General features: G+C 42.0%; 1 protein-coding gene across 2 annotated transcripts in view; it reads right to left on the bottom strand.

The window, feature by feature from the left end:
* Window positions 1-6,616: 6,616 nt before the first annotated feature.
* uhmk1 (U2AF homology motif (UHM) kinase 1) overlaps window positions 6,617-14,695 on the bottom strand; it is a 22,943-nt gene continuing 14,864 nt past the window's right edge. Inside the window, exons 3-9 of one of the 2 annotated variants that reach the window (XM_034880439.1) lie at window positions 13,350-13,536; window positions 11,539-11,730; window positions 9,531-9,625; window positions 9,310-9,386; window positions 9,094-9,192; window positions 8,877-8,965; window positions 6,617-7,951 (exon numbers count right to left, since the gene is read on the bottom strand). In XM_034880439.1, the coding sequence (XP_034736330.1) occupies window positions 7,805-7,951; window positions 8,877-8,965; window positions 9,094-9,192; window positions 9,310-9,386; window positions 9,531-9,625; window positions 11,539-11,730; window positions 13,350-13,536 (886 nt within the window). In that variant the 3' untranslated portion in view covers window positions 6,617-7,804. The remainder of the gene's footprint in view (window positions 7,952-8,876; window positions 8,966-9,093; window positions 9,193-9,309; window positions 9,387-9,530; window positions 9,626-11,538; window positions 11,731-13,349; window positions 13,537-14,695) is intronic. The other variant, XM_034880440.1, reaches the window with a different exon arrangement.

Genomic DNA, 14,695 nt, shown 5'->3' with positions numbered 1-14,695 from the left:
AGTTACGTGGTGGTATGTCAGCAGGTAGTGAAATCAGCTGTTCTTCACCTGGTTTGTGAATGCCGCTTTATATCGATAACATGCATTGACTCAATGTTCTAGGACTGTAGGAACATTTGGCTGCAATAAATATATACAAACCAGCGTTCCTCTCTCTCTCTCTCTCTCTCCTGCTGCAGCAGAGGTGACAGGACTCATAGCTCAACTTGAGTGAGTGAGTTGGACACAGACAAGACAGAGAAAAGTCTGAGAAGACAGACAGAAGGTTAATTTTTGGTGATGTTAGGTGGCTAGTACGTAGGTGGCTTAGTAGGTGGCAACTGAACTACTGAACTGTTGAGGTGCTGCAAAAAGAGCAAAGCAGACAGGGCAAACAAAGCTTACAGTAGATGTGGGTAAGTTTGGAGAAGCAGCAGGAGCACCGCTGCAGTAAGCTAAATTATAAATGTAACCTAACTGCTGTGTAAGAGCAGCTGCCGTTGAACATGTTTTACCCATTGAAATGTAACTAAAGCTCACCTAAAAGAATTTACGTTTACTGTACTATATATCTCTCTCCAAACCCTAACTTCCGTTTACTAAATGTGTCTTCCTCACTTCCATTATGTTATTTCATTTCTGCACGGCTGTTGCACCAAGCATAATGCAACGTTGTTATTTGGCCATATTGGTTGTTTACTTGAACAACTAATGTTACTGTTACTGTTGTCTGTTATTTTTTGCCCCACATTGAAGCAATAATACATTTACAAGCTCTGATTAAATACATCCTTCATCAGTATTTGCAGTTTTAAGTCAAGTACTTAAAAAAAATACTGATTACACATCATATAAATGCCCTCTTTTTTACTTTTGCTTATTTGCCATCTATGTCGCAGCATGCAGGAATGATTGTTTATTACATATCACCTTTTTACATTACATTTATATCACTCCATCCTAATTCAAGGTGGCTACTGAACACTGACCTTGCGATTGACACCTCAGTTGACAAATTATGACCTTCCATGCCCTGTCCACAGCCTACAGTAGCTAATGAGTCTGGCAGATGTGTGGTTTTTCATGTTAGATTCATGGCTCAGAGTGAAATCATGTAAATAAGTGCTATTAATTGACCAACAAGATGTACCACTAGCTTCACAAAATCCATTGTTTGTATAAAACCAAGGGACCATGTCTCAGGATATCCTATGTAAAAAATGGATTCACATTTCAACATCTGAGATTTTGACTACTAATTGAATGAAACCTGAGAATGGAGCAGGATTTAGCTCCAACAACATACACATTAGTTGGACCAACTACCACTGATCATTTTTGTTTCTTTCTTTCAGAAGAAGGGCCCCTGCAAACAAGAGAAGACACTGGCCTTCACAAGTGGAGCATCTATCATCTATTTCCTTCTTTATAGAACTGTGTAGATGGAATTACTACTTTATGTTATCACAATTATTATTACTTATTTATATGATATTACTATCGGCTTTTGCCCTACTCCTTCCATCCAATTCATTCACAAAGGATATGATGGTTTCTCTATGTTCCCTCTTGCCAACACGTGTTAACTGCATCAATTTGCAACAAAGGTGTCTTACCAACTGTTCAAGGAGAAGTTTGACTTCTTGTCAAACACATTGTTGAAACTTTTTCTGTCTGTGTCTTGCTTTCTCTGTTTGTGAAGTGAAGAAAAAAAAGGCTATTCCATGATTCCCATAATTTTCAAGTGGGTTCTTTTGTTGAATAATGTTCATTGTGGTCTCATTAATAGTTGAATCTATGTCTGGAATTACAACCTTATTATTGGTTAATGTTGAAATTCAGGTAATGGCCCTTCTTTATCAATGCCATAGAAATTATCCGCATCACAAATACTGTATGGATTCCTGCATTATTATTGACACCTGAATGCCACAGCTAGATAGGTGTCTGCCCTCCTTGTGTGGAGAGGTCATGGTTGTTCCAATGATTGATTGATTGAATAATTTCACTGTTCTTTCAATCCTAAAATAAACCTAATGCAGAAAAAATAAATGTAGTTAATTCACTGAATCCAGTATACACGGTTCCTCTGTGAAAGAAGTTTATAAAGTATCTAGATACACTCTAAATCTATTGAGTTCTGCCCATAGTCTGTCAATCCTTTGGTTGTATACTGATATACCTGTAATAACAATGTTTAATCCTCCTCAGGAGCGTTTCACTTGTATGTGTGAGAGCGTTTTAGTAGGGCAGGCTCTATTTCCTTAGGAGGATGGGGTCCTTCAGTGTATGCAGCAAACTCCTGCTTATGTTCTAGCAGTCTGTCATGGCCAGTGTCCCTTTCTATGCTGTGGCTCTGTCGTGGGCCTATTTTAAAAGATTTCTTAGTTATTTACTCACTAAAATATTATAAAATAAGTTATTAAAAAAGGTATTGCACCTATTTTTTATGTATTTTTTTTTATGCCTATTTAACTTTGTATGTTTCAAAATTGTATTTTGTGCATTTTCCTTTTTGACTCAAGCAAGTAGACTCATGAAACTATTATGTTGCAGAGATGGGAAGTTACTGTACTCAAGTAGACTTTTCAGATATTTTTACTTACTTTACTATTTATTTTAGGGGCGACCTTTTACTTTTACTCCTTACATTTTAACACAAATATCGGTACTTTCTACTCCTTATATTTTACAAAACTGACTCGTTACTTTAGTTTTGAACAAAAGGTTGTCATGTTGGAGAATAGCACGGACTCGTGCCTCATAACGCGAGCGGGCGCGCTCGCCACAAAGAGCAAAAAGTGAGACAAAAGTGAGACAAAAGAAAAAGTACGGAGCACCCCTAGGGTCAGATGAGAAAAGGATTTATAAACGTGAGCAAAATAGGAAAGATATTCTATATACGGTATATTCTTACCTTAAATTAGAACTTGTCTCCTCCTAGTTACAGCCCTTACTGTTAAAACATACAGTGAGGATAATAAGTATTTGAACATCCTGCTATCTTGCAAGTTCTCCCACTTAGAAATCATGGAGGGGTCTAAAATTGTCATCGTGGGTGCATGTCCACTGTGAGAGACAAAATCTAAAAACAAAAACAGAAATCAAAACGTATGATTTTTTAACTATTTATTTGTATGATACAGCTGTCAATAAGTATTTGAACACCTGTCTATCAGCTACAATTCTGACCCTGTTAGTCTGCCTTCAAAATGTCCACCTCCATTCCATTTATTATCCTAAATTAGATGCACCTGTTTGAGGTTGTTAGCTGCATAAAGACACCTGTCCACCCCATACAATCAGTAAGAATCCAACTACTAATATGGTCAAGACCAAAGAGCTGTCCAAAGACACTAGAGACTAAATTTTACACCTCCACAAGGCTTGAAAGAGCTACGGGGAAATTGCCAAGCAGCTTGGTGAAAAAAAGTCCACTGTTGGAGCAATCATTAGAAAATGGAAGAAGCTAAACATAACTGTCAATCTCCCTCGGACTGGGGATCAATGCAAGATCTCACCTCGTGGGGTCTCAATGATCCTAAGAAAGGTGAGAAATCAGCCCAGAACTACACAGGAGGAGCTGGTCAATGACCTGAAAAGAGCTGGGACCACCATTTCCTGTTGGTAATACACTAAGACATCATGGTTTGAAATCATGCGTGGCACGGAAGGTTCCCCTGCTTAAACCAGCACACGTCACGGCCCGTCTTAAGTTTGTCAATGACCATTTGGATGATCCAGAGGAGTCATGGGAGAAAGTCATGTGGTCAGATGAGACCAAAATATAACTTTTTTCAGTCATTATTCCACTGACCGTGTTTGGAGGAAGAAGAATGATGAGTACCATCCCAAGAACACCATCCCTACTGTGAAGCATGGGGGTGGTAGCATCAAGCTTTGGGGGTGTTTTTCTGCACATGAGACAGGACTACTGCACTGTATTAAGGAGAAGATGACCGGGGCCATCTATTGCGAGATTTGGGGGAACAACCGCCTTCCCTCACTTAGAGCATTTAAGATGGGTCGAGGCTGGGTCTTCCAACATGACAATGAGCCAAAGTACACAGCCAGGAGAACCAAGGAGAGGCTCTGGAAGAAGCATATCAAGGTTCTGGCGTGGCCAAGCCAGTCTCCAGACCTAAACCCAATAGAGAATCTTTGGAGGGAGCTCAAACTCCGTGTTTCTCACCAACAGCCCAGAAACCTGACTGATCTAGAGAAGATCTGTGTGGAGGAGTGGGCCAAAATCCCTTCTGCAGTGTGTACAAACCTGGTGAAAAACTACAGGAAACGTTTGACCTATGTAAATGCAAACAAAGGCTACTGTACCAAATATTGGTATTGGTAACATTGACTTTCTCAAGTGTTCAAATACTTATTTGCAGCTGTATCATACAAATATATAGTAAAAAAAATCATACATGGTGATTTCTGGATTTCTTTTTTTTAGATTACGTCTAAGTGCGAGAACTTGCAAAATAGCAGGGTGTTCAAAAACTTTTTTCCTCACTGTAGGTTTGGAGACAATACCTTATTTAATCATTAAATTAACAGATATTTTGGTGTTGGTGTTGTAGTATATATACGTCTGCTAGTGACCAATACTATTTCTCCAGGTTGTAGCTCCTTGTAACCTTACTACGTTAGTAAAGATGCGTCATTGTGATTTAATGTAATTTCACTATAGTATAATTGATTACAGAAGTTTGAATTTGTGAATTTCTTTCATACTTTGCTCACGTTTATTAAGATTATGAATCCATGCACACAGTTTGTTAATCCGTGCGCACGGTTTAGTTTTTTTTTTTTCTCAGCGTGACCCCATGGGGCACCGTAAAAAAGCGACTAACTGTCCGGAGGATAATCCCTTGAGATTGTGTGTGTGAGTCTTTGACACGCCCCATGGAAAACTGAGTGCATGATGGATGGACAGAGAGCGCATAAATGTTGCCAACTCGTTCTGCAGATGCCAAGGCCAGAACCAGCACTGTCTTCAACGACAGATGCTTCAGGTCGACCTCCTCCAGTGGTTCAAAAGGAGGGCTAGCAAGCCCGTCCAACACCACTGCCAGGTCCCACGGGGGAGCCAACGGCTTAGAAACAGGGAGCAGCCGACGTGCTCCTTTTATAAAACGGCAAACCAAAGGGTGTTGGCTAGCTGTTTTACCCTCAAACCCCATGTGACAAGCTGCAATGGCAGCCAGGTACACTTTTATGGTGGAGAAGGCTTTATGTTTGTCAATCAACTCCTGAAAGAATGACAAAATTGCACCAACAGGGCACTGAAAAGAGACATGTCCCTCCTTGAGACACCACTCCTCAAACACCCTCCACTTACAGTCATACAGGGATCTGGTGGAAGAATGCCTGGCCCTCTGAATAGTGTTAATCACATTCTGTGGGAGCCCAACTGTGTTTAAATTGCACCACTCACGGGCCAAGCCCATAGCGCCTGTCACTCTGGGTGCGGGTGAATGATTGTCCCCCCCCGCCTGGGACAGCATGTCCCTGCGTAGTGGGAGTTGCCACGGTTGTCCGCAAAGGAGTAGATATATCTCCGCCAGCCAGTGCATCAGCCAGTGTGGAGCTATTAGAATCATCCTGCTCTGGTGCTCTCTCACCCTGGACATAGTGGGGGTATCAGAGCCAGAGGAGGGAACGCGTACAGGAGAACCGGCGACGGCCAAAACTGCGGACATTGCGCATTGTCTTTCAATGCAAACAGTTCCACTTCAGCCCGCCGTGGCGCGACCACACCTGCCTCACAATGGCTGGGTGCAGAGCCCAGTTGCCGTACAGCGGCTTGCCTCTGGACAGCAAATCTGTGCCCTGGTTCAGAGCCCCGGGGTCATGTGTTGCTCTCAAAGACAGGAGGTGCCTGCTAATCAACAGTATCAATCTGCGTGCCAGCGTGTGTAACTGACGGGAAGGCAAGCCCCACTGACGGTTTATATAGGCTACTGTTGTCATGTTGTCCGTTCTCACCGGAACATGGTGGTCACTGAGAAGCGGAAGGAAATGCCTCAGGGCGAGAAACACTGGTAATTTATGTGACAGCGCCAAAGACTCTCGCTCCAAACGCACCTCAAAAAACGGCCCTCCTGTATCCCCCCCCCACCCCCCCAGTCCAAAAGGCTTGCATCCGTGTTGACCACCTTCCGTGCCAGGAACGTGCCCAAGGCTACCCCCTGCGCCAAGAAAGCCGAATGCCTCCAGCGGCGCCGCGCCATTCCGCATTCTACGGTAATCGTTACCCTCCGAGCGCCATGACGCACAGGATCCAGCATGAGGGAGGCCACCCACCACTGGAAATCCCTCATAAACAGGCGACCTAGTGGGATCACCAGAATAGCCACTGCCATCAGTCCTAGTTACCTCAGACATATCTTGAAAGCAAAGGACCCGCGTAGTCGAAAATGAGCGAGACTAGCCCCGATAACGTTCACCATCTCCGCCGACAGGCGAGCTGTGAAGGACACCGAGTCACGAGATAGCCCAAGAAATATTATATTTTGCACTGGGGAAAGCACACTCTTTTCTGTTTTTTAAAAAACCCAGATTGGTCAGATGTTTTATTAGAATGTGCGTTTGCATTACAGACTCCTGCTCTGACTGTGCCAAAAGGAGCCAATCGTCTAGAATTCCAATTAAACCAAGGTCAAATTAAAGCGTACTTGGGTAAGTTAGAAGAATTTTTTCTACTTCTGCTACATTTGTTCATACACTCTTATTGTAACTATACAAAGGATTTGGACAATTTTAATTTGATTCATACGTTAGACGTTTTCTCACTGTGCAAGCCAGAAGAATCCCCAATCATTTTCAGCACTTCTCAAAAATATTCACTTGTTCATTTGTCCTTTTCATTGCAATCCAAACACAGAACTCACTGTGTGTCCTCATGAATGGTCAACCGATAATGAAAATATTCTATGATTATGTAGACTTTTGATATTAAAATCCTACATTGCATAGTGTTACAGGACAGGGCACTAGGTGCCCTTTGCTAGCTCATATTGTGGCAATGAGTGAAAACCACCAGCTAGTTGTCGGGTCAATCCAAACTGTTTCTCGTTGAAAACTGCCTAAGGAGCCAGCAGAGGATACCTGTATATCCCATGTACAAAACCATTTTCTCTCATTAAATGTTAACCATAACAAATAATAATGATAAGTATTATTATTAACAAGTATTATTATTTTTCCTACATGTTGACAGACATTCCCATTATTCATTTAACAGGTTGACAGACATTCACATTCATCTTACTAGGAGATCAGTGTTTCTTGCTACATGTTTCTAATCAATGTCTGAATTTACACTTTCTCTTAAGAAAAAAGGCCTTTGTTCTGTCCAACCACATCACATTGTACTTGTCTTAATTACACATTATTTTATTGTGGTAATTTGTATGAATGAAAGATAGTGAAATGGAAGCGAGAACAGAAACTGCAGTATCTTCTGGTAGTCCTCTGGCTCAGAGTCAAAAAACGAGATTGGTGCAGGTATATCTGCACTAATAAGAATAGTGCAGACTGGAGACAGCAGAAATCAAGTGTTTTTGTACATTTCTCATAGCTGAGTACAACTAGTATGGAAAACATATTTACTGTAAAAAAACAAAACACATGAATGACATGCAGAATTATTAACTACACTCAATAACAGAATCATTTGAACTCCAACTGTAGGGCAACCACTGATAACTTCGGGTTAGTTATAGTTATTTTCAAAGGACGAAAATATCTTCTCCCCTGTGGTAGCCTATTGAGTTGTGTTTTCTTGCAAACAGTGAAGAGGTGTAAATTAAGCTGTAGAACTTCACTGCACAGTCTGGTACAAGTAACCTCTTTTGTAGGCACTGAGAGGGTAGAAGGTAGCCACAACAAACTTCCCATCAAAGGTGCGGCCCGTCAGTAGCCTCTGGGCCTCTTTGGAGTCACTGGAGTTGACATACTCTACAAAAACCTGATGGAAACACACAGGATGTTAAATGACTGAATGTGTTCTTAAACCAGGATGTCTACTTGTCTACTGTTTTGTTGTTTAACATTCAGTTCATCTTTCTCTCTCACTTGCTACAAACAAAAATACTTTGTTTATATGCTGGGACACATAACATTAAAAATGTATTTTAAGACAATTACAATTATACACATGTACTGTATTAAGGGTCCATTTCATTATAATATTACGATTTATCATAAATAATTGAACATGCACATGTATTTTATGTTCCATTAAAAAGGGGAGGAGGTGTTGTCACATTTGAGCATTTAAAAATTTACTTGAAAGTAACACAGTAGTTACTTTCTAAAGTAACTTTTTACTTTTATAATTTGTAACTGTAACTGAGTACCTAATTTAGTTATTGTTTGGAAGAAATAACTAGTAACTGTAACTAATCACTAGTCAAAGACACTTCATCCAGTTCCCCTCCTCGCGGCTCCCTGCTTCATTCCTCCTCCACTCCTGCTTCCAGCCTTCCCCTGTTTGACTCCTCTGCTTTTTGGCTTCCAGTGCCACTCCCTTGGACATCTTGCCCTTGGTCTCCTCATTCTCCCAGAGCTCCCTCTCTTTCCCCAACCTCAGCCCTTTGTTCCAGTCCCTGGCGCCAGCTTCCTCTCACCCCCTCTACCTCACTTCTCTCTGTTGTTCCAATAAACCATTTTCTTTTATCTCTGAGTCTAGCACGTAGGTCCCTTCTATTGCAACCAGTAACAGGTGTGCTACAACCTAAGGAATTCTGCACATCTAAAACACAACGTAGGCTTCTCTCTGATAAAAAAAAATAGCTGTGAATTAAATGGTATTTCTCACTCTGAGAACTGCATACGTTTTTTGTTTAATTGAAATGATAAAACTCTGCTTGTTTATTGAATACCAATCTAACCTCTCCTTTCCCTGGGTTTTCCTTGGGGATGAGCAGAGAAACTACTGAGCCATACTTCTGGCACTCCTCTTTCATGTCCTCCAGGATGTCTAGGAGAAACAATGACATACATTTTGACATACCTCTCTTACACTTGAAAAACAAAGGAAATCAAATAAAGTAATTCCCAAAGTCATTCATAATTTAAGGACAAAAACAAATATATATTGTGTTGTACCTTCATACTCTTCTTCATTGTGCAGATGGCTGTCATCAATCAGGTTAAGCAAGCGCAGGACAGGCGTGGGAAGCAGAACCAAGTCCTCAATGCGAGGAGCTTAAGCACACACACGCACACACACACACACACACACACACACACACACACACATATAAATATGGTTCAATCAGGGATGTATTACTCTTAGAGGATGTCTCAAATATTGACACATACCAAAGGGAATACTGAAGAATGGGCTCAGAAGGGCAGTTTCAGCAGTGCATCTTTGCTTTGGCTCATTGAGAAGCATACTGCACACACAAAGTAGGAAAAGTCCAGTGTAACCAAATTTGCCATAGACAATATTCATTTGCTTACACAGGAAAGGTAAATACAAGTATAGTAAATAGCATAGAGATCATATCAAAGCAGTCTGAATCAGTGTGAGAAATTACCTTTTGATAAGGTCTCTGAGGTGATAGACAGGAATGGCAGGGCACACCACACTGTTGCTGGCAAACAGATGATCTACAATGGCAGTTCTGTTATCCTAAAGAGGAGGAAACCAGATTGAAGGATACTATCTTTCTTTTGCAACTAAGGTTCTGCTCTATTTTACTTTTCCTTCCTCATAACAGTTAATTAAAAACTTGTGAAACGTCGACCATGTTATGGCGGTGGAGAAGGATGGACACAAATGCAGAGATGACAGACAAAGAAGTGAGCTTGAGTCTTTATTTAAACAATAATCCATGAAATCGTCAACCCAGGGAGGGCGGAGAGTAAAACAAAACAGAACCGCCGGAACCGCATCGAGGACAAAAAAAACCTGGCAGCCGAGCAGGACGGAGAAAACAAAGTCCCTCTGGAGGCAGAGCAGGACGGTGATGGCGAAGTCCCTCTGGAGGCCAAGCAGGACAATGAAGGCAAAGCCCCTCTGGAGGCCGAGCAGGACGATGAAGTCAAAGCCCTTCTGGAGGCCAAGCATGACGATGAAGGCGAAGCCCCTCTGAAGGCCGAGCAGGACGGCAGAGGCAAAGAAACTCTGGAGGCCAAACAGGACGGTAAAAGGCTTTTGCAGGGTGGACAGGAGAGCAAAAACTTTCTGGGGGGCGGCAATAACCCTCTGGGGGCTGGCGCCAAAGGCAAACCTCTAAGGAGGATGGCAATGCAAGACCCTTGAGGCAGTCAGCGAAGACCCTCTGGAGGCTGGGAAGGCTAGTGAACACCCTCTGTAGGCCAGGCTGGCTGGCGAAAACCTTCTGGAGGCCGGGCAGACGACGGGGCAGACGGGTGAGCTGGGCAGCTGTACTGAAGACAGGCAACGGGTGAGCTGGGCAGAAGACAGGCAACGGCTGAGCTGTGCAGAAAACAGGCAAAAGGGTGAAGTGGGCTGAAGACGGGCAAAGGGTCAGCTGGGCTGAAGACAGGCAAAGGGTCAGCTAGGCTGACGACAGGCAAAGGGTCAGCTGGACATGGGTCAGACAACAGGATAACAGGAACAGAAGTCGGCAGACCCGCCAACCAGTCAACAGGGTCAGGAGTCGGCCGGACCACTGACAAAACACGGGGAACAACGGCATAGTCGCTGAGATGCCAGGCAGCGACACAGTCTCTAAAGTGCAGGGCGAAACACTGGTGAGGTTTGGGAACACTGGTCAGCTCTGACTCTGGGAAGGTGCACGTCAACTTGGACTCTGGGAAGCTGCACATTAGAGGAGGTAGAAGCAGGACACTCTCACAAAAGTTCTGGTGAAACAGGCAAGGAGGCTGGCTGGGAATGGGACAGAGAGCCTGTAGCCAGAAACAAGCAAGCTGGTGAGTGAGCCTTTAAACCCTGGAAGGCTGAGTTCCCATTCTACAAATAAGTCATCGGCTCAGATTCTGATTCCATTGGGTGACGGAGAGGCTCAAACTCTGCAGGGTCCATTTCAGGTCCAATCATTCTGTTATCGAGGTGGAGATGGTTGGACCCAAATGCAGAGACAACAGGTGACACTTGAATCTTTATTTAAACGAAAATCCATAAAACAGAAAGTGTCCAAAAACAGCAGGTCAAAAAATGAATCAACAAGATAAACTGGAACCAAGGGAAAAATCAGGAAAAGGGCAGGGAGCTGATGCAGGGAAATACAAAAAACAATAATCCAACACAGGGAAATACAACAAACATTGATCCAACACAAGTCAAGGAAGCACAAAGACTAAATACACATGGTAACAAGAGGCAGGTGACACTAGGTTCAGGAACAGGTGAAACACATCCAGTGGGGCAGACAATCACAGAGGTGGGAAAACACAAGGTCAGACAAGACTAGACAGAAAAACTATCAAAATTAAACATTTAGTACTCTAACAAACAATTATAGTGCAAAGAATGGTAAATACATTTACACATTTTGAAATTGTCGGATTCTACTAAATCCCTATTAGCAATCCACCCTGAGTAGAGCTTTGTCATACCTTCCACTCCTGGGAGCAAACGGTGTCTTTGAGCTTGACTCCTGAGAACATCTCCAACAGGATGATGCCTAGGCTCCATATGTCCACAGCGGTTGTGCAGCCATAGTCCACCTCCACCCCGGCCTGAGCGAGGCTGTTCTGAAGCTCAGCCTCTGGGGCACGATACCCGTCTGTTTGGATGTACTTGACATCCTGGAGGAGGTGAGGCAGGGAGAAGAATGAAATCAACACTTGATCAGGGAAAGACTCTAATACTTTTGAAGCAATGGCCCCAGAGCCACCAAGCCACTAAACTTAGTGGCCACAGTACATTTTTGCTAAAATAAAGAAAAGTAAAATTTACGTAATTTAACACACTTAACTGTGCCAAAATAAATGAAAAGACATTAACAGAATGAAAATATTTGACGATTTATTTAAATTGAAAACTCCAATTCTTTGGGTCTGAATTCAAAATTCAAACTTCAGAGAGGAGGCAGATGTGTAGTATCTAACACCCAGAGTTGGAAAGATTTATAACTCTTTCACACCTACTACCAGGGTTAGGCTATTGTTGTCTGATCAGGGTTCAACAGTCTTTTTGGAAATTCAAGCCAAGACAATCTACATGAGTATATCCCTGGTTATGACAATTAAGAGATCACCTGGGTCAACCCGGGAGCAATTCATAACAATTAGCATAAGCGCTTGAAATGGGCGGGGCTTTCACATTATATTCAGTGAAGAGCTAACTTGTCACATAACCCAGTCCATCTGTACACCAGCAGAGCTAATGTTTTGTAGCTATTTGAATCTGTCATTGTACAGTAAGGGGAGATAAATAAAGCTTATTTTAAGATTTTTTGGCAGTGATTACTTTCTAAAGCACAAATAAATAATTAACACTTCTCAGAAGATTTGTGCAGATTGATTTCTCCTCTGCATAACTATTGCAGCAGCTGGAAAAGAAGGTAGTTTACTCTAGTATTGATTTTTGACTATTTTAAGACGAGGGGAGAACATTTAAAGTAAAGGAAGGTTTGCTGTCTGAGTCACGACTCATTTAAAAAAGACAGAATAAAAAAGAGAGAATTCCGTGCTACTCAGCATACGCACAGAACTGCAGTCTGCATGAGTGTCTTGTGCCAGAAAGAGGGAATAAGAGAGGTGGTGCCGAGAGAATTAAAGAAAATGTATTTTTCATACATTTAGTTTTACTCTAGGCACAAACTGTCAGTGGCTGAAAATGAATCGAACCGCTCCGATCTGCTCTTGTTGAAGCTGCCTGTTTATATCCTAGATTTATACAGTCTATGATTAAAACCCAGTATAAAGCACACTGACATGCAGTCTGATATTTTTGCAAAGTGTGCGGGGATCTGTAAAGATTGTCCCACTGTCATTTCAAACCAATCAAGATTTTTTCCCACCCCAGTAGAATTCACAATGAAATCAACCCAAGTCTACCCTGATCAAACCCACTTTGCTACCTGGGTTGCAAAGCCGAGTAGATCAAGGGGGTTACCCCATTCAAACACAAAGTCGACCTGGGTATAACCTGACAGATCAAACGAAAAGAGAGAGGAGCTCACAAAAAGCAACACACATTCGTTTGTTTGTATGTGGTAAAAATGTATATGATCTGCAATAGTGCATTTAAACTCAAACTTTAAAAAACATGTGGTTGCTTATGGCCAGGTAAAGCAGCTTCAATATTATGTAATTTTTTAAATTAGAAGTGATCTCTTCTCTTTGCGGTTATATCTCTAGCACTCTCACCCAAGTGAGGCCTGCTCTATTATACTGACCTTCAAATTCCCCGGCACACCCACCTGATTTCCCTCTTTGAAACTGAGGCCAAAGTCGATGAGCTTGAAGCCCTCGTCATCAGCACCCCAGAGAATGTTGCGTGGCTTGAGGTCAGCATGGACGTAGCCTTCCCTGTGAAGGAAGGCAAGAGCCATCAAGATGTCTTTGGCACAGTGCTGGACAAGCCACATGGAATGGCCCTGCTGGGGTCTGCAAAAAAAAAATCACTATGAAGTTAAAAAGAAAGCTAAAAATCTCCTAAATACTGTATATAAAAGCTTCACAATGACTGAATTTACCATTATTAATTATATTATCTTTACAATTGCTTTTAAGTTCTTGTTTTTCAGAACTTAAAACCCGAAGGGGTAGAACTCTATTAACCCTATTGATTTATATTTGTATTATTATGGCCTGAGCAGCAACATCGTCGGGGTAAAGGACCTATTGAAATTCTAATGTTTTCTTCTTCTTCTTCTTTTTATTATTATAATTATGGGCTATTCAAAAAAGCACAAAAATGAGGCATGGAATTTGGGAGGCATGTGTACAGAAAAGCCCCTAAACCCAACAAGAAGTCAGCCATTCAAGTTCAAGTTCAAAAAGTTCCAAAAACCTTTATATGTCCCCAAGGGGCGATTCATTTTGCTGCAGTAGCAAAAAATTGACACACAGTACATGACAGTACATTATGAATTGAAGATTATTTTTTTAATGATTTTGGACATTTTCAAGGGTTGTATTTTAAAAAGACTTATCCCCAATTTACCCCAATTGACTTAAAATTGACTTTAATGTGGCCAGGATGACTCAGTGGTAGAGCAGGCGCACATACTGTATACTTTGAGGTTTATGCCTTGACACGGCGGTCTAGGGTTCAAATACAACATTTGAAAGTTGTGGTAACTTGAACATAAATGGTCATAAATTGTCATACATTGGCTCAATAGCGCCCCCTACAAAAGACTCAACTCAGCAGTGAGTTTCCCCTAGACCTAGATTTGATCTATATGTATCATGTCCAACCTTACAAAAGCCTCTAGGAGCCACAACTAAACCCAACATGAAGTTTGGCATTTTTAATTGAATTAGCATAATTAATGTTAGTGTTTCTGTGACTTCCTGCTCTAGTCCACTTCACAGGCCAAGAACGGAAATTCGCACCCTCCACCCGCCAAATGCGGTGAATCTGCTCAACCTACCAGCCACGGTGGTGGGTAAATAAATGTAGCATACCAGTGTTTGCCATATATACATTTATTATCAGCAGACATCTGTGCGAGGGAACATTTCAGGCTGTGACGGTAAGCGTACCTGACTCATTTCCGTTTCCTGTGCTTGTGTGTTGACAAGGCGTTGCTGCTCACTC

Source organism: Etheostoma cragini, chromosome 9, assembly GCF_013103735.1.
Source record: "Etheostoma cragini isolate CJK2018 chromosome 9, CSU_Ecrag_1.0, whole genome shotgun sequence".
NCBI classification, from domain to species: domain Eukaryota; kingdom Metazoa; phylum Chordata; class Actinopteri; order Perciformes; family Percidae; genus Etheostoma; species Etheostoma cragini.
Note: the sequence above shows the minus strand (reverse complement) of the source record. Positions and strands in the feature narration are given on the sequence as shown.